General features: G+C 35.9%; 1 protein-coding gene across 5 annotated transcripts in view; it reads left to right on the top strand.

Moving 5' to 3' along the window:
* STK33 (serine/threonine kinase 33) overlaps positions 1–25,270 on the top strand; it is a 77,721-nt gene that overhangs the window by 49,115 nt on the left and 3,336 nt on the right. For all 5 annotated transcript variants that reach the window (XR_003791545.1, XM_029209104.1, XM_029209105.1 and 2 more), the window contains one exon: positions 10,698–10,892. Coding sequence is in view for 4 of the 5 variants with exons in the window: in XM_029209104.1 (XP_029064937.1) it covers positions 10,698–10,892 (195 nt within the window). In the remaining variant the exon portion in view is untranslated. The remainder of the gene's footprint in view (positions 1–10,697; positions 10,893–25,270) is intronic.

Here is a 25,270-nt window from a genome sequence, read left to right as displayed (position 1 = left end):
AGAGGCCCGCATACCGCAAAAAAAAAAAAAAAAAAAAAGAAGAAAGGCTAAAAAAGGAACTACATATCCAACTTAAAATCTCAGGAAAAAATCCCAACAGAATATACCCAAATAAAGTAGTAGGAAAAATAAAACTAAGTAAGAGTGAAAATAAATTAAATGGAAAGGAAAGGTAGAAAAGAGAAGATCAATGAGACCAACATTTGATTCTTTGAAAAGACCAACAAATAGATAAATCTTTGGCAAAAATAAGAAAGAAATAGAGAAGACAAAAATAGTATTAATAGGAAAAAGGGAATACAGGCACAGATAAAGCAGAAATTAAAAGGATAAATATTTAAAAGGTAAGGGAATACCACCAACAACTGTATACTAATAAATCTGAAAACTTAGGAAAAATGGACAGAATTTCTTTTCATAAAAAATATTTTCCTCAAAAAATACAGCTTCATAAAATTGTCTCAAGAATAAATAGAAGGGACTTCCCTGGCGGGCCAGTGGTTAAGACTTTGCCTTGCAATGCAGGGGGTGCAGGTTCAATCCTGGTTGGGGAGCTAAGATCCCACATGCCTCACGGCCAAAAAACCAAAACATGAAAGAGAAACAATATTGTAACAAATTCAATAAAGACTTTAAAAAATGGTCCACCTCAAAAAAAAATTTTTAAAAAAAGAATAAATAGAAAACTTGAATTGTCCTATATAATTACTAAGGAAATTGAAGCAGTAGTTTAAAATCTTCCACCAGGAAAACACCAAGCCTAGATGATTTTACAGATTAGTTCTACCAAACTTTTATGTCAAATTTATAACTCTCCTCCTGTGCCCCCAAAGAGAGAATTTTCCTGATTTATTTTGAGTCTAGTATTAATTCTGTATACTCTCGTATAACAAAATTAGACCATTGTAAACCAAACCTATGAAAAAGGAAAATGATCCATATTACTTATTAATATAGATGTAAAACCTTAAACAACATATTAGCAAGTTGGATCCAACTGTGTTTATAAAAAAGATCATGATCTAGTTGGATTTTCCCTAAAAAATACAATGATGGTTTAATTTTGGAAAAAAAATCTGTAAATATAAATTCACACATTAATATATTAAAGGAGAAAAAGCATATGATAATTTAATGGAAACACTTGTAATAAGACTCAGTATACATTCATAATTTAATTAGGAAAAGAAGAAAACTTCCTTAACCTGATAAAAGTTTACAGCAAATATCGTTTTAAATGGGAAACGTGAGAAGCATTTCTTTAAAATAAAGAGCTAGTCAAGGAAATCAGCTTTCAAGAGTTTTTCCCAACACTGTTGATCTTAGTCAACTTAAGACAAGGAAAATAAAGTCATGAGAATTGGAAAACAGAAAGAAAACTTTTATTATTTGCAGTAATATACAAATTATTAGACAAATTATTAAACTATTTGAAATAATAGAAGAGGTGAGTAAGGTAGCTGGATTTAAGGTTGATACTCATCGATATATAAGTGTATCAAAACACATTGTCCACTTTAAACTTACACAATGTTATATATCAATTATATCTCAGTAAACCTGGAAAAAAGAGATTGACATTGTATTTCTTTTCACTAGCAAGCAACAATATAAAATGTAAAAAAAGGAAGATGTAAAATAATATTCAAGAATATATCATTTCTAGAAATAAATTCAAGGTAAGATTTGGGGAAAATTATGAAACTTTATTGGAAAACATTGAAGAAAAGTGTAAAGGTATACCATAATCATAGGTCAGGAGACTTAATATCATAAAAACTGATTTCCTCATGTTGATGTACATACATGATGCAAATCCAATCAAAATTCCACAAGCTTTCCTGACCCTAAAATTTGTATCAAAGTTTAAGGGTGGAAAATAGCCAAAACATTTCTGAATGTTTTGCTCTACCAGATATTAAGACTTATGAAGCTGTATTAGTTAGCATAGTGTGATCATTTGCAGTAATAAGCAAATTGACCAGTAGAATAAAATAGAAGGTGCAGAAACATATCCATGCATATCTGGAACTTTTATGACAGTGGTAGTATGGCAGATCAGTGGCAAAAGGAGAGACTGTTCAATAACTGGAGCTGGAATAAATGGTTGTCCATATGAAAAAAAGAGAGAAATTGGGTTCCTATCTCACACTGCAGACAAAAGTCAACTGCAAATCAATCAAGGACTTAAATAATAAAATTTATATTTAACTTTTAGTAGAAAATATAGGTGAAAATCTTTTGGACCTTGGACTGTGTAGAAAAGGATTTTATAAGCAAGATACCAAAGGCACTAACATAAAAGAAATGGTGAATAAACTTGACTTAATATTAATCTTCAGAACTTCTGTTCATAAAACAACACTTTAGGGATAGGTTATAAACTAGGAGAAGGCTTTTGTAACCCAAAAAACCAAAAAAGGGTTAATATCATGAAATCTCAATAATTCTTACAAATCAATGCAAAGTGGACAAACAACCTAGTAGAAAATGTACAAAGAGACAGGGCCAGGCATTTTTTAAAATTAATTTTTATTGGAGTATAGTTGCTTTAGGGCCAGGCATTTTTACAGAAGAGGACCCACATTTGGCTGATGAACACGTGACAAGATGTTCAGTCGCATTAGTGATTGGGGAAATACAAACCAAGACCTCAGTGAGATAAACCAAAAGCTAAGAAGTCTGGGGCTTCCCTGGTGGCTCAGTGGTTGAGAGTCCACCTGCCGGTGCAGGGGACACGGGTTCGTGCCCCAGTCCGGGAAGATCCCACATGCCGCGGAGCGGCTAGGCCCATGAGCCATGGCCACTGAGCCTGCGCATCTGGAGCCTGTGCTCCACAACGGGAGAGGCCACAACAGTGAGAAGCCCGCGTACCGCAAAAAAGACGTCTGACAGTAGCCGGTGTTGGAATAGATGTGGGTAAATAGTATCTTTTTTTTAAATTAATTTTTATTGGAGTATAGTTGATTTACAGTGTTGCGTTAGTTTTGCTGTACAGCAAAGTGAATGAGTTTTACATATACATATATCCACTCTTTTTTAGATTCTATTCCAATATAGGTCATTATAGAGTGTTGAGCAGAGTTCCCTGTGGTATATAGTAGGTCCTTATTAGTCATCTATTTTATATATAGTAGTGTGTACTGTTAATCGCAGTCTCCCAATTTATCCCTCCCCCCCATTTCCCCCTTGGTAACCATGAGTTTGTTTTCTATATCTGTGACTCTGTTTCTGTCTTGTAAATAAGTTCATTTGTACCATTTTTTAAGATTCCACATATAAGTGTTATCATATGATATTTGTCTTTCTCTGTCTGACTGACTTCACTCAGTATGACAATCTCTAGGTCCATCCATGTTGCTACAAATGGCACTATTTCATTCTATTTTATGGCTGAGTAATATTCCATTCTATATACGTACCACATCTTCTTTATCCATTCCTCCGTTGATGGACATTTAGGTTGCTTCCAGGTCTTGGCTATTGTAAATTGTGCTACAATGAACATTGAGGTGCATGTACTTTTTGGATTATGGTTTTCTCCAGATATGTGCCCAGGAGTTGGATTGCTGGATCATATGGCAGTTCTATTTTTAGTTTTTTAAGGAACCTCCATACCGTTCTCCACAGTGGCCATACCAGTTTATATTCCCACCAACAGTGTAGGAGGGTTCTGTTTTCTCCACACCCTCTCAAGCATTATTGTTTGTAGATTTTTTGATGATGGCCATTCTGACCAGTGTGAGGTGATATCTCATTATAGTTTTGATTTGCATTTCTCTAATAATTAGTGATGTTGAGCATCTTTTCATGTGACTCTTGGCAGTCTGTATGTCTTCTTTGGAGAAATGTCTGTTTAGATCCTCTGCCCTTTTTTTTTTTTGCGGTACGCGGGCCTCTCACTCTTGTGGCCTCTCCCGTTGCGGAGCACAGGCTCCAGACGTGCAGGCTCAGTGGCCATGGCTCACGGGCCCAGCTGCTCCACGGCATGTGGGATCTTCCCGGACCGGGGCATGAACCCGTGTCCCCTGCATCGGCAGGCAGACTCTCAACCACTGCACCACCAGGGAAGCCTGTTCTGCCCATTTTTTGATTGGGTTGTTTGTTTTTTTGATATTGAGCTCCATGAGCTGTTTGTATATTTTGGAGATTAATCCCTTGTTGGTCGCTTCATTTGCGAATGTTTTCTCCCATTCTGTGGGTTGTCTTTTCGTTTTGTTTATGGTTCCTTTGCTGTGCAAAAGCCTTTAAGTTTAATCATTGCTGGTGAGAGTATTAATTGGTACAACTACTTTGGAAAAAGGGATTGACGTTATCTTTTAAAGTTAACCATTCACATACTTTATAACCAAGAAATTTCACTTCTAATAATATACCCGAGGAACTCTTACACATATACACATGGAGATATACACAATAATGTTTGTGGAAGTGTATATAGGAGCAAAAACCCAGAATCAACCCAAATTCCCTCTGACTAGAGAATGAATAAATTGTGGTATAGTCTAACAATGGAATATTGTACAGCCGTGAAAATGATTAAGCTACATGTAATAATATGTACAAATCTATGAAATTTAATTTTAAATTAATCATAGTTTTGTTAAGATATAATTTACTTAATGTAAAATACACAGATTTTAAGTGTATAGCTTGATGAATTTTTATGAATTTATACATTTGTGTAACCACCACCCAGAACAAAATACAGAACATTTCCACCCCCTACAAGAAAGTTCCTTTGTTCCCTTTTCCACCGTTCACTTTGTGCCACTCACCAGCAATGTGTAAGAGTTCTAGTTTTGCTCCCCATCCTCTCCAGTGCTTGTTATTAATATTTTTAATTTAGACACTCTGGTAATATATAATGGTATCTCATTGTGGTTTTAATCTGCACTTCCGAATGACAAATGAAATTGGTCACTTTTACTTTACTTATCCTTATTGGCCTTCTGGATATCTTCTTTTATGAAATGTCTGTTCAAGTCTTTCCTCCATTTTTCTATTAGTTTTTTTTTAAATTTATTGATTTGTAGAAGTTTGTTGTATATTCTAGATATGAGCCTTTTGTCTCTCACACACACATAAAAATAAATATATGTACAATAACAAGCATTGTAAGAAGCTGACTTAAGAAAAGAACATGGAAAGAATTACTGCAGATCCTTGCTCAAGCAGGTGACTTTTGAAAAAGAGTAGGTCATTGGAAATTGAGGGTCTTGAAATTGACTCCCTGAAAACCATCCCTGCCCATACAGCCCTTAAGAAGTCTTCGTGTACAGCGAGGTGTACACATAACCGTTTGAAGAATGTTGGTTTGGAATATATTTTGTTTTTATTTTTCCAGCTGTATTGAGACATAATTTGACATATAACATTGTATAAATTTAAGATGTGCAACATAGTGATTTAATATATGTATATATTGTGAAATGATTACCACAATAAATTTAGTGACTATATCCATCACCTCACATAGTTTAAATTTTTTTTCTTGTGGTGGGAAAGTTTTCAAATATACATTACAAATATACATTGAGCAGTTTTCAAATATACATTACAGTATTGAAGGCTCAGCAACACCTCTACCTAGAAATTCTTAGCAAACAATGGAAATGCAGTTCTGGAATAAGGGTAAATTACTAAATTTCTCAGTTTGTTTCCTCTTAAAGAATAGGAATATCAACACCAATTTTCTCTATTCTCATTATTTGCTATACTTGTGAAAACTAAATCACTGAGATGACTTTGTGAGGAAAAATTTTAAAGTGGTGCAGAGTTGCTTACTTCAGCAACCCTTACTACCTTTCTATGCTGCTACCTTGGCCTCACTGAGACCCATGAGAGCATGTTTGGTGATCTTACTGGGTGCTATCAGTCCTTTGTGAGTATCTGCAACTTACATTATTTCTTTTCCTACATAGTTTATATTAATTTTTAGTCATATAATAGTTGCCATTACCCTTAGTAAATGATTTAAATGGTAAACAAGGCAGGAAAAATAACTTTCTCCCTCTATTCCCTCATTCCCAATTACTAAAGATAACCATTGTTAAGTCTCTTATGTATTCTTTCAAATACATTCTGAATATTTTTATTATTCACTTTCACAAATGGGTTTATATTATGCAAACTGTTCTTTTTCATCTAATGTATTTTGGGAAGATACGCTTATTTTTTTTGAAAAACAGTATTGTATCCAAAACTATGGATACACTATTATTTTGCCCCTATGAATATGGAATATTTAAATTGTTTCAGGTCTTTTCTGTTACAAACAATGGTGCAACAAATGTTCTTGTAAGTATATGTTTGCATACTGTGTCAGCATATCTATAAAATAAATTCTTAAAAGTTGAATTACTGGTTTGTGAGAATGTGCATTATATATTTTGATAGTTTATTGCCGATTTATCCTCCCATAAAAAGCAAGTAAATGAGAGAGCCTGTTTCCCCATACCCTCACCAACACAGTTTTATCAAACTTAAATTTATGTCCATCTATTAGGTGAAAATTGCCAACTCATTGTTTTTGATTTGGATTTTATTAATTTTGTGAAGTTGAGCATCCTTTTATATCTTTTTTATAAAGATATAAAAAAATTTTCTAATTAAAAAAATTTATTCCTCGGAACATTACAAAATAAAGAGTTCTAGCTACTTACGAAAAGTAGAAAGTGATGACCGTAAGTTAAAGACCCAGAATGTTTCCTTTTCGCTTTGCTGATTTTATGTTTCATACTATCTTATCCCAACTCATACATATCATTCATTCGTTCATTAAAAAATACTTGTAAAAGACTTATTGTTTACAGAATACTGATAGGCACTGTCCTTGAAAAGGCAGATTTTGTTAGATGAGGATGTATGTTTGGGTTCCTATTTGCAGGACCTGTCTACTAAGATCCAAATCTTAGTATTTGACCGATGCTTCTCCTCTGTGAGTGTTCATTTTTCCAGTTTTTCAAAATGAAGTCATCTCAAACTGTTAGTTAAACAAGTGGAAATTTATTAACAAAAAGGTTGGTTTTCTACTTATGATAGCCTCAGATTATCAGCCTATTACTGCTGCCTTCTTGCCATTTGCTGCTTCATGGTTGATGAGTTCAGGGTGTGACCCCTCTTAACACAGCCAGTAAAGGGAGTTAAGAGGTTACTGTTCTGGTGGTGAGGTGTCTCCACAATCTCCAGCGTCTACCCTAACAATTCCACCCATTTTTGTTTGGTTGGTTCATGTGTAATTTCTCTTGAGCCTAGAAGGTTCATGACACACAGCTCTGGGCCACTTATTCATTGGTCAGTCCAAGTATCTGATGCAATTCTTCCTCCAACTGTTAGCAGGCAAGAAGGGGCTAGTCTGGTAAGTTATTGGCTGGACTTCAGACAAGAGGGAAAGTCTGGAATCTATACCAACATTTGTGCCCTGTTTGACATCACAAGGGAATATAGGAAGCAAATAGTTAAAAATTTATAAATGGTAGAGCGTTTTTGATGGGATAATGACCCTATTCTAGATCTTTTGCTCTTCTCCCCAGTCTCTTTGCAATAAGAAATAGAGTCATTTGTAGCGTGTCGGTCACCATGCTTTTGTGTGTATATATTGATATATGTGAACCAAGCACTTGAAAGCTGGCTAGAAATGCAGATTCAAGATAGTACAGGTAATCCTTGCTTTGCACAGGAGTGCAGAGCCATAAAAATAGTGCAGACTGAAGCTGTGCAAAATGATTTTAATAATCAATGGGAAAAATTGTGATTTTTCCATGCCCTTTAAAATTTTTTGTTAAACATTAAAAACTCCCTAACTGTTGGTTCTAAATATAGAGAGAGAATGAAATAAAAGTAAAGCTAAATTTTTGGCACTGTAATTTAATATTGAGAGTTAAAGTATCTTATTTTGGGGTTAAAAACTTATCAAGATTACTTTAAACAGTGCTTGCCTTCTTCTTATCATACAGAGGGGAGCATCTTTTTTGTGCCTTGGTGAATTGTCATACTGTTTTACAAGTTTGGATCAACTTCCAACATTGTATCCTTTGTCTTTTCAATGTCTTGAATATCTCTGAAAATTCTTTAAATGTCAAGTTTTTTTGTGGGTGTCATTCTCTCTGAAATTTTCTTCTTCATCCTTCCTCATTTATGTTGATAAGTTTGACTTCACTAAGTTCCTTTGGTTGCGCATCTAGATTCTCACAGTGGCAGTGGCAGCATTCCCATGGTCAGCTATTTCTTCTATTACTCCATTTACATTTGATTCAAATTTTACTCCCAGTATTATCACTTTTAATTTCTTTGTTGCAGTTTCATTTTTGTTGGCAAGTTCCCTGCGAGACAAGGAGGCAGCACAACTGCACACATTGCTGTCTGTGTGTGAACTGAATAGCAGATGCACAGTGTCCAATCACCAACAGACTGTGAAAGAAGTGATGTGATTGGTCACTGATTGTGATGCAAATCTGTAATTTACCTGGTGATCGTGGATTGAGGAGCTAGCAGTGAAGTTTGAACTTTATGCAATTATAGTTGATGTACCATGGTGACTGAAATTTGAACTGTGTTGCTGAGGGACTGATATTATTTAAGTCATGTTGAGTAAAATTCATGCATATCAGGACTGTGCAAAGCAAAGACTGCCTAAATAAATTGGCTATCACATGGTACTGATTGCATATGATTTGTGTAGTAATTACAACTTTGTTGGGTATGCTGATTATATAGTGGGCTCACTCTTTATAAAGCTTTTTGGAGGTGACTTACAGAGTGTAAATATTTAATCTTCTGTCTATATCAGGACAGGCTAGATTATGCTGTGGTAACAAGTGACCCCCAGATCTCAGTGCTGTTTATGCCTTCCATTGCACATTGGCTGGGAGGAGGGAAGCAAGCTCTGTTTTAGTTTGTCTTCACTCAGGGACCCAGGCTGAGGGAGGCTCCATCTCTGTGCTTCTATAGTTACTAAGGCAGAAATTGAGAACATGTAAATTACATGCTCTCTCTTCAAGTTTCTACGCAGAAGTGATACACACTATTTCAAATCACATTTTACTGGTCAAAACAAGTCATATCATCATGTTCCAAAAGAGGTGGAGAAGCAAAATTCTACTATGTGCCTAGAAGAAATGACTCTAGATCCAAAGAGTTAACTTGTAGAGAGTTTATCAGGGAAGAGCAATTGAGGACCGGGATTACAGACATAGATGTCAGATTGTCTCTGTTTTCTAATGAAAGAATTAAGTTGAGGCAAAGTTGTGCGTACTAGTATTCCAGGAGCCTGGACACTGTGGGTTAGTGTTCAAGGTCATGATGAAGCCAGGAAGTTGTAATAGAGGCTAGATGAGTCACTGGGGTCAAGCAGGGCTGTTGACAGAGCCCTGAAGATCAGAACTCATTCAGATGAGAGCTCTGAGACTATCTGCCGTTCTAAACAGTTTCAACTCCTTTTTGCTCTCTGAGACTTCATCTGTGCTTCGTTTAAGTTGACAACATCTTTGGAAGTTCTGGGATCCTTGACGGAGATGACTGTCAACTTGAGCCTTGATGGAAATGTCGGCTACGGGTTGGCAGAAGGCATAGTAAAGGCATTCCGGGAGTAAATGGGTAGAGGCTGCAGAAGTGCAACCAAAAGTAGGATGCTATGAAAGTAGTAAGAACATAGACCTTTTAAAAACAGGATGACGTAGAAGAACCACAGGGAACGAATAGCATAATGAGCCTCATTTAATTATTCCCCATGCTTAATATTTGTCTGTGTCTTTAACCACGAACATATTGAACTCTACAAATCCTCAGCAGTGTACTCAGATGGCTGCCCTTAAGATGCCTGGCCTCGTACTATTCTGTATCACTGTTGCTTAATGCTTCAATCCACCCACATATCAAATTAACTTAGATCACTCCATAGTTGTGCCCACACCTAAACGTCCTGCTTTAATCTAAACGTGATCCAAACTTCTTGTCCAAACTTTCTCTACTAGTCTGAGTTAGGAGCAAAACTATTTAAGGCATACCTAGTCTAGCAGGAGGCATTTAAGGATGCATTCATGCATTTCTTGGCATTAAATGGAATATTATATTTGAGAAAAATATAGTTAATATAAAATGGTCAATTTTAGTATGGTATAGCCACATCTGGGGTTAAAACAGTGCACGGAATCCATTATAATCAAATGACCACATTATATCGAAATCTTCCAGTCAACTAAGAGCTTTCAAGTCAAACATCTGTATTCTTGGACACGGCACCGGACTAATCAACTGAATTTAGATTTTTTACCTAGACATTTTGATGTTATATAGGCTTACCCTTAGTGTTGGACCCAGTAGACTTTGGGCAACTTCTTTCATTCTTTCAGCTTCCCTATTAATTTTCTAGGAACGGCACTGTAAGGGGGTCTTTGGATTCCAGGAACTTGCCCTATCTAGTGGTTCTTTCACACAAGCATGCTGCACTATTCTTTTAAACCAGAATATTCTCCCATCCCTAAATTTTGTCATATTGTAAAAGTATTAGTGAAGAGGTCTGAGACGTGCCAGTACAAGGAGTATGCTCAAAAGGGCATCCAAAGTTTTGCTATTTATTCAGCACTATAATTTTTCCATGTGACTTACTGAATTTGTGAGACTATATTACTAAAATATGTAAGAGTCTTCCGTTTTCTAAACGGTTTATAACACCAAAAATTTATTGTTAACATTAGGGCAATATACTTTCTTCGGTGAGACCAACCAATGTGTTAGAAATGATGAAAGAATGGAAAGATAACCCAGGAAGTGATGAGGAAAGTACAACAGACCAAAAGAACAACTGGTCCGTTCAAGAAAAGTTGAAAGGTTACCAACCCAGGAGAAGTATCCATGTCAGTAACTCTTCAGATGAAGAGGAAGGAAAACAGGTAGGAAAAACCAACAAAACAAGTAGGAAGAACCAATTGTTCCATTTCTCCAAACTGTAAAATACCTTCACAACACTTGGAACATTTTTTTGCAACTCTTTTTTGTTGGTGGTTTTTAATGGCTTGTAACAAAGGAGACCTGCATGATAAAGACAGTAAAGTTCTTTCCTCCCTTGAAACTATCATGATTGAGCAATGTGGCCTACATGCTTATTTTAGGATCCATGATTATATAGGGCAGGAGTCTGCAAATTTTTCCTGTAAAGGAACAGATAGTACATATTTTAGGCTTTGTGGGCCGTAATAGTCTTTGTCACAGCTTCTCAACTCTGATGTTATAGCATGAAAATAGGCATAGGCAACAAATGAATGAGCATGGCCATGTTCCAGTGAAACTTTATTTACAAAGACAGGTGGTGTGCCAGTTTTGCCTAATGAGTCACGATGAATAATTTTTGTATTTTACCAGGCTACACAATTTGGAATGGGTTTATGTATTACCTAGAAAAAGACTTACTAAATTATCCAGTTAGTCGTTTCCAATTTTATGGTAGCTAAAACTGTTTGTATAGTTTTATTATTTTACCTTATTAGATCTGAATATAGTTTTATCATTTTGGGTGAATAAAATTTAGTAACATTTTGATTAATTCTAGATTGTGTTCTGCTAAATTGATATCCTGACAATTTACCCAAACCCTTTTTTTTCTTTCATTTCTGTGTTTGAGGGAAAATTGTCTGTATGTTTGTTCTCTTTCTTGTCTTGAGATCTAATCAGCATATTTTCGCTCTTCTTTAATGATTGAACATGCTGCCAGTGGGGGCTGTATTTACCTCCGGAGAGCCCAGACTTCTTGTGAGGAGTTGCTGCCTTTCAGTTCTCCGAGGCCTAGAGACGGGCAAGTGGAGAAAGGAACTGAGAGGGTAAATCCTGACCCACAGCCAGGAAGGTGCAGCGTGGCTGGTCCACACTGTGCCATGCTAAGAATCCTGTCAGAAATTTGCAGAAACAGACCCAGTAGAGTGCTCTGGTTGATTTTTATTTACTCATTGGGAACTTCTTTGTCTACTTGATAGCAAATGTCTAGATAATAAGCTTGACATTTAATTATTCAGATATTTTGAAATAACCATATTTTTACCATAATATAAACATAGGTTTATTGACTCCCTTTCATCCTCTCTAGTCTGTTAACAACTCCTGCAGTGCTTAGCAGATGTGTGTATTTTATATTCTTGTTAAAAATATCCTAAAAACCCGATGTTTGCATTTCCTCATATATAGTTTGAAAATTTTCCTGTTAGCTGACTTGGCATTTTATACACACATATACATGTGCACACGCACACATACGTACACATACTCACATACATACACACATGTATATATACTCACATGCATACACATACATTACACGTATTACATACATGCATCTACTGTATACTCACATATACACAAACACAAATCCATACATACACATGCATATGCCCATTGTCTTTTGTAGTCTTGGATTCTGTTTGGCACTGAATCTGACATAAGATATCCTTGTGAACCAAATGTTTGGTTGTCTTCCATCTCCTTTTTCATTGCTCTGTCACTTGTCTCCACCATCCTCCTCCTCTTCCCCCTGCAAGTCACGGCGTGATGGGACTTGCCATGCTGTTCTCAGCTACTTCCAATTAGGGAACAGAAGAATTGGAATTTGAGGTTCTTGTGGATGCTAGAACTATACTCAGTGGATTGAAAATTTAAGAATATAGATTTCTACTCATCAATAAGCAGAACTTTTCCACAATCAGAGCTCACCTGCAATAGCACAGGCTGGGCCATGGATAGTAAACCCTACCTTTCAATCATTGGAAGCATTCATGCAGACTCTGGAAAGCTACTTGTTATAAATGCTGTAGCAGGAATTTCTCCAAGATGGGTAGGAGTTTGCCCTGGATGTCCTCTAAGGGACTTTCCTATGCTTAGGTTTTGGCTGTGATATCTTGGGAGGAATGCCTTACCTTATTTGGGAATTTTTCTGAAAAGTGTTACCCCTTAAAAGAAAGACTTCTCATCCATATTAAATTTTTCACTGATTTTTATGAATGAATATGTTACTTTGTTAATTATATTGAACTTGAGTTTATGTTAAGAAATTACTTCTTTTATTTTTTTCAAATCTTCATTAACAGTAAATAGTAGAGTATAAGGCCTAACGTGATAACTGAAAATAGCGTAGGCCATTTAGTCTTGAGTCCACACAGGATTCATATAGTAACTAATATTCTTAAGAGTGAAATTTTAATTTTATTAAAAATCATTCAATGAAGGGCTTCCCTGGTGGTTCAGTGGTTAAGAATCCACCTGCCAATGTAGGGGACATGGGTTCGAGCCCTGGTCCGGGAAGATCCCACATGCCGCGGAGCAACTAAGCCCGTGTGGCACAACTACTGGGCCTGTCCTCTAGAGCCTGCAAGCCACAACTACTGAGCCCCTGCGCCTAGAGCCCGTGCTCTGCAACAAGAGAAGCCACCGCAGTGAGAAGCCGACTCACCGCAATGAAGAGTAGCCCCCGCTCGCTGCAACTAGAGAAAGTCCGAGCACAGCAGCAAAGACCCAACACATATAAAAATTAATTAATTAATTTTTTAAAAAGAGAAAAAAATCACTCTATGAATATTGAAATATTTCCCACGGGAAAAATTTATTTGTTAAAGTTAGATTATATGGATAATTTGATATGATAGATAATTTATACTTACGAAATTAAAGAGGTGTATATGACTCTTTTTCCACTAAAATATTTGAAATTTGGCTTTACTTTAAATGGAAATCTGCCAGCAGTTCCTGCTTTCCATTGTATCATTGTTCTCTCTTCTGAAGAATCTCATAAATCCATTTAGAGCTCCTGATTTTGTATTTCTCACAAGCCAGTGTCATCATATTTTTTAGATAAGTGGCAAAACACTTGAAAAACCAGCAGAGAAAGTGAGGAATTATTAAAAACCAAAACAGTTGAACTAAGTACCTTCCTCTTTCTCTGAGTAACTGTTCCTTAGTTCCAAATGCCCTGGGCATTATGGAAAAATACAGTGTGTATCTCCTCATTTTTCATGTTTGGACTAAGGTATCACACTTCACTTTTTCAAACTTATTTTTGACTAGTTGACATTTGTTAATGTCCTTTTTTTTCTTTTCATTTTCAACCTTTAGTCTGTTTTAGGTAATTGTGTTTTTTGAAGATAGAAGTGTTCTCTCTTATATATCTTGTTTTTTACAGGCTGAGTACATCTAGATAACGTTTTGTGTTCTTGGTAACCCTCTGAATTCCCTACAATGGGTTCTTAATCTATTCTGTCAGACAGACCCTAGACTTAATTCCTACAGCAGCATTTACTCATCTTCAAATGAGACACTTAGCAGACCATTGCTTATTGCAGGAACATGCCTTTCGACGTTCGATTCTTAGTGATTTCCGATAAGTAGTACAGTACTTTCATTGTTCATTAAGCTCAGAAAACAATTGAAGAGAAATGAGTGTCTGTAATTAAAATGCACCCCCCCATAACCATAGAGGGAGGGACTAGCAACTCTGGATGTGATAGAAGTATATTTGCATTACAGAATTCTTGCTTCATAAAGGATAAACTTCTTAGTAGTTAAATTGTTTATTGAACACAGTCTTGAATATACTTGTTTAGTGAAAATGGAAGATTTTTGTGATCATTTTTCTTGACTGAAAAAACATGGCCTTTACAGAATCATAGGCGATGGTATATGTAGCAGATACTTTATCTAGTCTAGAAAGTAGAAAGGCAAGCTGGCTTAGAAACTTTGAAGATTATTTTGATCAATGAAGTGTATTCATTAGCAGTTCTTCAAAGTCAAGGAATATTTGAATTTAAATAAGATTGAGATTAAACGGTTGAACTATGTGGTATATTGACCTGTTGCTGTAAGGAAAAAGTCAAGTTTTCTTAGTATTTTAGTTGAGTAAGATAAAAATTTTCTTTTCTTAACATATTAAATCTTAGTTCCCCGAGCCCATGCGAAAATTTGGTGGTGCTTCCATGTTTCTGACATACTTTTATACTCCAATATTGAAGCATTGTAATCTAGCATATATGCCCAAGCATTCCATTTAAAATATCCTACTGGTTAAAAGCAAAAGCTCCAGATCTAGGCTGCCTGGATTCAAATCCTGGCTTCACCATTTATTAGCTTTAGGACCTTGGGCAAGTCTCTAGGCCTCTGTTTCCTCATATCTAAAATGGGAAAAATAATGACATCAACCAAGGACTAAATGAAATCATGCATGTAACACTCTTGACATATAGTAAGCACTCATTAATGTTAGCTATTATTAATTTTATTATTATATTGCTAAAGAACTTGCATAGAATATTGCTAAAAATTCCATGTTCTTTCTTCTCTGCTTTAAGGCTCCTTTGGGCATAGGTGTGGGAATAAACTAATGAACAAACTAAGAAATATCATTTTCAAAAGTGGTAAGATGATGCTTCCAACCTCGTTTGCCCTCTGAGTTTGGTGAGATCCCTAGGGCACTGTGGTAGATTGGATTATTTTTCCCAATTATTTAAAACCTCTGTAAGGGATCTGTACATTCATACCCTTTGCCATGTGGTTTTTCTCCCTATTAGAGTAGATGTATATTTTCTCACCTCACTAATGTTGATCTTAGCTATATGACTGACTTTAGCAAATGAAATGTTAAGAGGTGTGATGTAAGCAGAGACCTTAAAATTGTTTGCATGATTTAGCTTGCTCTCTTGTATTTCTGCCACCTGCCGTGAGAAGAACATGACTGCGGGAGCCACAGTTCCTGGAATTATGAAGATCTGTGAACAGACTTGAACCCAGTACAAAGCCTGAAGTCTAGCCTAGCACCACCAAGCAAAAATTAATGTTTATTGTTACAACATACTGAGACTCTTACAGTTCTTTGTTAGGTAGTTGTACAGAAAAGAGTTAACATAGCAGGCCTAAACTGCTATCCTTGAAAAGGCCTGCTTGCCAGGTTGGCCCTTGGCTGGCTTTTGGGAACTTAGATTTTGGAACAGTGGCTACCATTAACTGATAAGAATGATTAATTGTGCCTAAACTGTGCAAACAATATGGTTTATGCTGAACACCTGCTTTTCTTCTGGGAGTCTGGCATTTTGCTAGGTGCTAGGCAGAGGTTGCCTACATGACCAGCTCCCAATAAAAGCCGTGGGTGCTGAGTCTCTTAGAGCTTCCCTGGTTGACAACATTTCACATGTGTTGTCATAACTTGTTGCTGGGGTAATTAAGTGCATCCTATGTGACTCCTGGGAGAGGACTCTTAGGAGCTTAAACATGGTTTCCACTGGACTTCTCCTCAAGTGTCTTTTCACTTTGCTAATTGTGCTCTGCATCCTTTCACTATAATAAATCATAGCAATGAGTACAACTATATGCTGAGTTCTGTGAGTCCTCCTAGTGAATAATGGAACCTGGGGACCTCCCAAACACAGTAGCATAGCTGCAGCAATAGCTGACTAATACAGGTACTAGTTATTCATTGTGCTAACATGAATTTTGACCTGTTGTTGTTTGATCTAATGCTATTGGCAATTCCCGTTGCTAGTTTGGATTCATAGGCTTCCGTAAACAATAAGGCTTTTGTCTGTACTTCTATTCCCAGTAGAATCTCCTGTGTAAGGCTTAGGTTTCACCACGGGTTTAGCCAGACGTCTATGGTTGAAGGGATATATTAGTGAATCCTTTCAAATCATTTCCCTGCTCTCCCAAGCCTGGCTTCTGCTCAGCTCCCCTTAGAGATTATAGCTTCTAGTATATGCTATGTATATTTTCCCCTGTGGAGAACCAACCCATTGGGTTGGGTTATAAAAAATATTGCTTCAATTTCAAATGTATTAATTTGGTTCCACTCATCTCTTATCCTGCCTTTATGCTATAATTGTCACATGTATTACATCTATGTAATTATAAACCCTACAAAACAATGTTTTAATTTTTGCCCTAAATAGTTGTATTTCCAAGACATTAAAAGGAAAATTGTCTTTTATATTTACCCAGATATTTACCATTTCTGATGCTCTTCTTTCCTTTCTGAAAATCTAAGCTTCCATTTAGTATCCTCTCCCTTCAGCCTGATGAACTTCCTTTGCATTTCTTGTATTGCATGTCTGCTAGTGATGAATTCGCTCAGTTTTCTTTTATCTAAAAATGTCTTTATTTTGTCTTAAGTTTTGAAGGACGTTTTCTCTGTTGAACTTGCATAAAATATTGCTAAAATTCCATGTTCATGGTTGTCTTAATTTTTGAAGGACGCTTTCTCTGTTTACAGAGTTCTGGTTTGACAGGTAATTTTAGTCCACACTTTAAAGGTGTTATTCTTCTGCCTTCTGGAATCCAGATTCTCTGATAAGAGGTCACTGGTCATTTGAAATGTTCTTTTCGTATATGTAATGTGTCACTTTTCTCTGAATGTTTTCGAGATTCTCTGTCTTTGGTTTTCAGCAGTTTGACAATCATGTTGCTAGCAATGTGCTTCACATTTATCTTGCTTGGGATTTGCTGAACTTCTTGAATCTGTATTTCTGTCTTTTGCTAAGTTTAGGAAATCTTGTGATTACTTTTTCCTTATTTTTTTCTGAGAGTCTTAATTACTTGTATGTTAGACCATTTGATATTGTTGAATAAGTCCCTGAGGCTGTATTGATTTTTTTCAATCTGTTCTTTAAATTGGATACATTCTATTAATCTGTCTTCAGTTTTACTGTTTGCTCTGTTGTCTCCATGTTCCTGTTAAACCTATCTGGTGAATATTTAATTTCAGATATTATATTTTATTCTAAAATTTTCATTTGGTTCTTTTTTGTTATTTCTATTTCTTTATGGAGTGCTGCTTTATTCACCAAATAAATTTTCACTTTACATCATTGATAATAGTGATGATAACTGCTTTAAAATCCTTGTTTGCTAATTCCAATATCTGGGTCATCTCAGGGTCTGTCTCTATTGATTGTTATTTCTGTTGAGGAATTTGAGGAATTTTGGATTGTATCCTAGACATTGGAAATGTTGTGTTGTACCGGCTCTTGATTTGACTATGTTCCTCCAAAAAGTGTTGACCTTTCTGTTTTAGCAGGCAATTAGTTGATTGGATAAAAACTGAAAATTGCCTCTTAGCCAGCAGTTCAAATCTTAGGTTGGTTCATTTATCTTTAGCTGAGCAGAATTTAGGATTCCCCCTTTCTGGCTATCTCCTTTTAGGAATTCCCTCACTATTCTTTGGTGTCTGTGGTTGCTTTGAATTCCATCCTTTAGTTCTTTAGATCAGAGAGAGAGAATTGTGAAAGCATCTGGGGTAGAGGGTGGGCGCACGTTGTCATCAAAGGAGCAACTTTTGACAGCCCAACAGAAATAATGGAAGCCAGAAGACAAAGGAATTATATTGTTAAACTGCTAAATGGAAAACAATACAAAACAAAAAACCTGCCAACTTGGAATTCTGTATCTGGTGATAATTTCCTTCAAAGATAAAAATAAAAAGGTTTTCAAATATGTAAAACACAAGAGAATTTTTACCAGCCTATCTTACTATAAGAAATACTAAAAGAAAAGTTTCAAGGTGAAAGAAAATGATCCCAGATGAAAGTAACTGTAGGAAAATATGAAGGGCATTGGCAAAAGTAAATATAAAATAATGTTGACTGTTTAAAACAGTAGCAATAATAATAAGAACTAAGCTTTCATCTCAATAAGCTAGAAAAAGAACATCAAATTAAGCACCCTCCTAACAAAAATAGTAGGAAGGAAATAATTTTTAAAAGAACATATTATGAATCATTTAATGCTAATACATTGGAAAACTTATATGAAATGGTCAAATTCCTTTAAAATACACCAAAACAGATACACAAAAATAGAAAATTTAAATAGTTCTATTCTTATTTTTTAAAAACTGAATTTGTAATTGAGAACTTGCTGGTGTAGAAAACTCCAGTCCCAAATGATTTCACTGGTTAGTTCTTCCAAATATTTAAGAAGGAAAGAGGAGAAAGTATTTCCCAACTCATTTATAAGGAAGGCATAACATTATGATCAAGTGTATAAGTATATTCCAGGAATGTAAGTTTGGATTAACATCCAAAAGTCCATCAATGTAATTCACCATATTAATAAGTGAAGGAGAAAAGCCATATAGTTATCTCAATAATTTTGAAAAAACCATTTGATAAAATTCAACACTCAAGCATGAGAAAAACCCTCAGCAGATTAGGGACAGATGGGAACTTTCTTTTACATACTAAGGGATTTTTACCAAAAGAAAAGAAAACCCCTCTAAAGCTAATATAATTCTTAATGGTGAAATATTGAACACTTTTCCACTGAAGATAGGAGATAGACAAGGATGTCCTTTCTACTTTTTTTTAACATTGTACTACAGGTCTTAGCCAATGCAACAAGGCAAGTAAAAGAAATAAAATTATATAGATTGGAAAGGAAGAATAAAACTGTGGCTACCTGCAAATGCCATGGTTGTGTACATAGAAAATCCCCAGGAATCTTCAGAAATTGAACTTAAAGTGCAAGATGCAAGATTTGTATACAAAACAATGAATTGTATTTTTATATACTAGCAATGAACAATTGGAAAACAAAAGCTTTTTAAACCACTTAACATATTACTGTAAAACATAAAATATTAGTGATAGATCTAACAAAATATATGTGAAATATATATACCAACCCCCACACCATATTGCTGAGTGAAATTGAAGAAGGCTGACATATATGGAGAGATATACCATGTTCATGGATTGGAAGATTTGATACTATTAAGATGTCTCCCCAAACTGATTTATAACTTTAAAGCAACCCCAAGTGAAATCTAGGGCTTTTGCTTTTCTGATAGAAATTGACAAGTTGATTCTAAAATTTATTTGGGAATATGTAAGACCTAGAACAGCCGAAATAACATGAAAAGAACAAAGTTGGAGAACTTATATGATCTGATTTCAACATTTACTGTGTAGCTTCAGTAATCAATACAGTGTGGTATTGGTTTAAGAGTAGATAAATAGATCAATGAAACAAAATGGAGAGTCTAGAAAGAGACCTACACTTATGAGGGCAGTTGATTTTTTACAGATATTTCAAAGCCATTCAATGGAGAAAGGATAGTTTTTTCAATAAATGGTGCTAGAATAATAGTACATCTATATGGGAAAATAATAACTTTGACCCCCCCCCCCAGCTTACACTGTATACAGAAATTAGTTTAAAAGCTAAACTATAAAGCTCTTATGAGAAAACATAGGATAATATCTTCCAACCAGAGAGTAGTCAAAGATTTCTTAAAACACAGAAAGCCCTTTAAAAATGGATAAAATAGACTTCAGCAAAAGTAAACATATTAGCTCATCTAAAGCATATTAAGAAAAGAAATAGGCAAGCCACAGACAGGGAAAAAATATTTGCAATAAACATATCTGACAAAGGACTTGTATCCAGAATATAAAGACAATTCCTACAACTCAATAATAAAAAGACAACTAATTTTTTTAAATGGCCATAAGACTTGAACAGACACTTCAGATAGAAAGATATATAAGTAGTCAATAAGCATATAAAAAAAAGTGCAACATCATTAGTTATCAGGAAAATGCAAATGATATCAGGAGAAGTTACAATGACATATCACTACAATCTTTCTAGAATGCCCAAAATTTAAAAGGACTGACAACTCGAAATTTTAGCAAATATTGGAGCCACCGGAATTTTCCTACATTGCTGGGGGGAATACAAAATGGTGCGGTCCTCTTGGCCTACAGTTGGGCAGCTGCTTATAAAGTTAAGCATTTACTTAGCATTTACCCAGCAATCCCAAATGTAAGTTCAAAAAAGGATTAGTAGAATATGTTTATAGCAGCTTTATATAAAAAAAGCCCCAAACTGGGAACAGCCCAAATATTCATTAATAGAAGAACGGATAAACAAATTGTGACATATTCATACAATGGAATACTGCTTGACAGTAAAAAGGAATGAACTGCTAATACACAGATGAATCTCATAAATGGTATAATACTATGAGAATCTATAACTATCTCAATAAAAATTTCAATTAAAAAAAGCATGTTGGGGCTTCCCTGGTGGCACAGTGGTTGAGAGTCCGCCTGCCGATGCGGGGGACACAGGTTCGTGCCCCGGTCCGGGAAGATCCCGCATGCCGCGGAGCGGCTGGGCCCGTGAGCCATGGCCGCTGAGCCCGCGCGTCCGGAGCCTGTGCTCCGCAACGGGAGAGGCCACAACAGTGAGAGGCCCGCGTACCGCAAAAAACAAAACAGAACAAAACAAAACTTAAAAAGCATGTTAAGCAAAAGAAACAAGGCACGAAAGAGTACATACTATATGTTATTTTGTTTATATGAAGTTTTAGAAAAAACAAAAGTAATTTATGTTGAAAAATGTCAGAACACTTATAGCCCCAGGATGGGAGGGAGTTGACTGGAATGTGGCATGAGGGAACTTCTTGGGTAATTGTTCTATTTCTTGATTGGGGTGTTGGTTATATAGCTCTATGCATTATCAAAACTCATCAAACTATACTTTTGAGATTTGCACATTCTACTGTATGTAAATTATACTTTAATTAAAAAGAAAAGAGAGATATTTATATCTTTCTCTAATTTACAAGTTAGATTTTGTTTTCATTAACGCCATAGAAGGCCCTGCTCTTTATATGGGTAGGCTTATATAAGAAATCTATGTTTGGAAGTCAATTTCTCATCTTCCCTTTGCTTTTTTTTCCCCCTTCCTCTTCCTTCCGAAAACCACAGGAATGTGAAAGAAAGTGGGTGACCATTGCAAGTAAAACTATAGCTGAAAACTTATATACGAATATTCTGTCACTTGGACCTTGTGCAGGCCTATAATTTGAATGTGTGACTCTAGAAATGGTTGCTATGGTGATAAACCACTTGACTTAAATAGCATGTATTTTACTCAAAATTTAGAGAAATGGTAACAGTTTCTAGTAATGGTGCACTGGTATTAACTTGCAGGGATATGCCTAGAGCTTACAGGTTTTGCATCCATTATCACCAGATGAGTTCATCAAGTTAAAGTTATGCCAGTGAATAATGAAATATGTGTATTTAGCCCATTTTTTCTGGTTATATATCTCCCCTTGCACACATGGAACCCCCTTTTCAAGATTAATAATATCATCTGGAGAAATCAGGCCCAGGGTGCTGAACTACAAAAAGATGGAACCAGAGGGAACCTTGTAAGGTCACCTTTTCTATCATTGTGCCTCTAGTAGGAATGACTCTTCTTCAGCAGTCCCACATGGTAAGAGTCTGTCAAAGATGAGGAACAGCTGAAATGCTGCTTGGGGGAACCCCTGGTGTAACCATCCTGACTGCAGCACTCAGAGATGCTGTCTAGCTTCACAGTGCTGAAATCTTACCCTTCTGCATTTAAAAATTGTGATTATATATATATATGTGTGTGTGTGTGTATAAATATATATGTATATATATCCTCTTATTCTTTATATTTTTAGGTTGAAGAACTCTCTCATAAAGAACCTCCACCCATTAGCACATCAGTAGCCTGTCTGTAAACCTTCTCTGGTCCCTTTATATCTATTCAGACTGGTTGCAGTATTTCAGATATGAATTCTTCATGATAAATAAGGATAGAAGAATTTTTTTCTTTGATTTCTAAGATGCTTTCTGATGATAGCCAGGTTCTCTTGCTCACTGTGAAATGGTATATTACAACAGTATCTTTAGAGAACAGTTTACAATGATTTTTAAATCCTCTCTTGGAAAACAGTCTACAGTGTTCTTTAGATCCTCTTTTGGACTGATAATTATGACCAACAGTCTGATAATGATCATTTAGATAGACTCTTTCCCCCTAGAACTGAATATTGAAATTCCTCTCTCATCTTTCTCCCGCTTTGTACAATCTTATGGGAGCTCATCACCTTCTATACGCCTTTCATGACCTGGAAGATCTTAGTAACGTCTATAGCCTTGGCAATTTCACTTTCTATTTCTCTGGAAATTTCACTTTCCATTTCTTACAAAACTGTAAAATTGCATCAGTTACAGCATAGATCCCTGAAGAATCCCATCAGCTATGAGAGAAGAAAAATAGAAACTTAAAATTTAGGTAGCCTAACACTTACAGAAGAAATCCTTTTAAAAATCCTAGAGAAAAGCCTGGAAGTTGGAATTCGCCTTGGCTGTTTATATCCCAAGGAGATGAGAGGCTTGGCTCTTGGTGAAGAAAGCTGTAACTTGGCCTGAAGGGCATCATGTGGGCCAGCCTTCATCCGTGTCTTATTAGCATCAGAGAACGGTTTTAGTGAGGGGCTATTTAAGAAGGGAGACTCAGTCTTTAGGAAAGCTCTTAGGATTCTGATTCCTAAATAATGGCACCCTAAACTTAATGAAACTGCAAATTAGCAAAGAGAAATGGTGAAGTACATACACACATAATATTTTACAAGGTACACACATATACACAGAAGCTTTTAAGCATTTGCAGTAAATATTTGCATTTAGGTAAATAGGCTTGCATTGATGTTACCAGGGAGTTAAGGAACGAACATTGTGATTTGTTTCCATGCAGCCAGTTTTAGGCTGATTTTGAACCTCAGTTAAAATATGGTTGACTAAAAATATTTGCAAACAATGCTACCAACAAGGGATTAATTTCCAAAATATACAAACAGCTCATACAGCTTAATACAAAAAGAACCCCAAAGAACCCAATCAAAAAATGGGCAGAAGACCTAAATAGACATTTCTCCAAAGAAGACATATAGATGGCCAAAGACACATGAAAAGATACTCAGTATCACTAATAATTATTAGAGAAATGCAAATCAAAACTACAATGAGACATCACCTCATACCAGTCAGAATGGCCATCATTAAAAAGTGTACAAATAATAAATGCTGGAGAGGGTGTGGATAAAAAGGAACCCTCCCACACTGTGGGAATGTAAATTGGTGCAGCCATTATGGAGAACAGTATGGAGGTTCCTTAAAAAACTAAAAATACAGCTATCATATGATCCAGCAATCCCACTGCTGGGCATATATCCAGAGAAAACCATAATTCGAAGAGATGCATGCACCCCTATGTTCATAGCAGCACTATTTAAAATAGCCAAGACGTGGAAGCAACCTAAATGTCCATCAGCAGATGAATGGATAAAGAAGATGTGGTTCACACACACACACACACACACACACACACACACACACACTGGAATATTACTCAGCCATAAAAAAAGAATGAAATAATGCCATTTGCAGCAACATGGATGGACCTACAGATTATCATATTAAGTGAAGTAAGTCAGACAGAGAAAGACAAATATGTAATATCACTTATATGTGGAATCTAAAAAAATGATACAAGTGAACTTATTTACAAAGCAGAATTAGACTCACAGACATAGAAAACAAACTTAGGGTTACCAAAGGGGATACTCGGAGCAGGGGGAGAGACAAATTAGGAGTTTTGGATTAACACATACATGCTACTATGTATAAAATAGGTAAACAACAGGACCTACTGTATAGCACAAGGAACCATACTCATATCTTGTAATAACCTATAATGGAAAAGAATCTGAAAAAGAATATATGTATAACTGAATCACTTTGCTATACACGTGAAAGTAACACATTGTAAATTAACTATACTTCAATTAAAAAAATAGATTCATAATAACAAAAAAGTGGTTGACTATATTAGTTTTAATATGTATTAAATACCAAACTGAAAAAGAAATAAGAAAATAGGTACTCATAATGTTGCTGGTAAGAGTATAAGTTGGTACAACTGCAGTAGAAGGCAATACGGTGATGTCTTGCAAAATCACAAATCCATACAACTTTTAACTCAGAAGTTCTACTTCTAAAATGTATATCCTGTAGATATATTATTTACACATGTACACAATGACACAAGTACAAGGTTATTCACAGCAGCATTATTTTTACTAGTTAAGACTGGAAACAACCTGAATGTCCATTCTCAAGGAACTGGCTACATAAATTATGGTACATTCAAACAAGAGAACACTGCATAGCTGAAAGAAGAATGAGAACTCTTTTATGTATTGACATGGAATGATGTTCAAGATAATTGTTAGTTTAAAAAGATCAAAGGGGCTTCCCTGGTGGCGCAGTGGTTGAGAGTCCACCTGCCGATGCAGGGGACGCGGGTTCGTGCCCCGGTCCGGGAAGATCCCACATGCCGCGGAGCGGCTGGGCCCGTGAGCCATGGCCACTGAGCCTGCACGTCCGGAGCCTGTGCTCCGCAACGGGAGAGGCCACAACAGTGA

This window comes from Monodon monoceros, unplaced genomic scaffold (assembly GCF_005190385.1).
Source record: "Monodon monoceros isolate NGI ecotype Baffin Bay Population unplaced genomic scaffold, NGI_Narwhal_1 Super_Scaffold_7, whole genome shotgun sequence".
Taxonomy (NCBI): domain Eukaryota; kingdom Metazoa; phylum Chordata; class Mammalia; order Artiodactyla; family Monodontidae; genus Monodon; species Monodon monoceros.
This window is presented reverse-complemented; position numbering and strand designations above follow the sequence as displayed.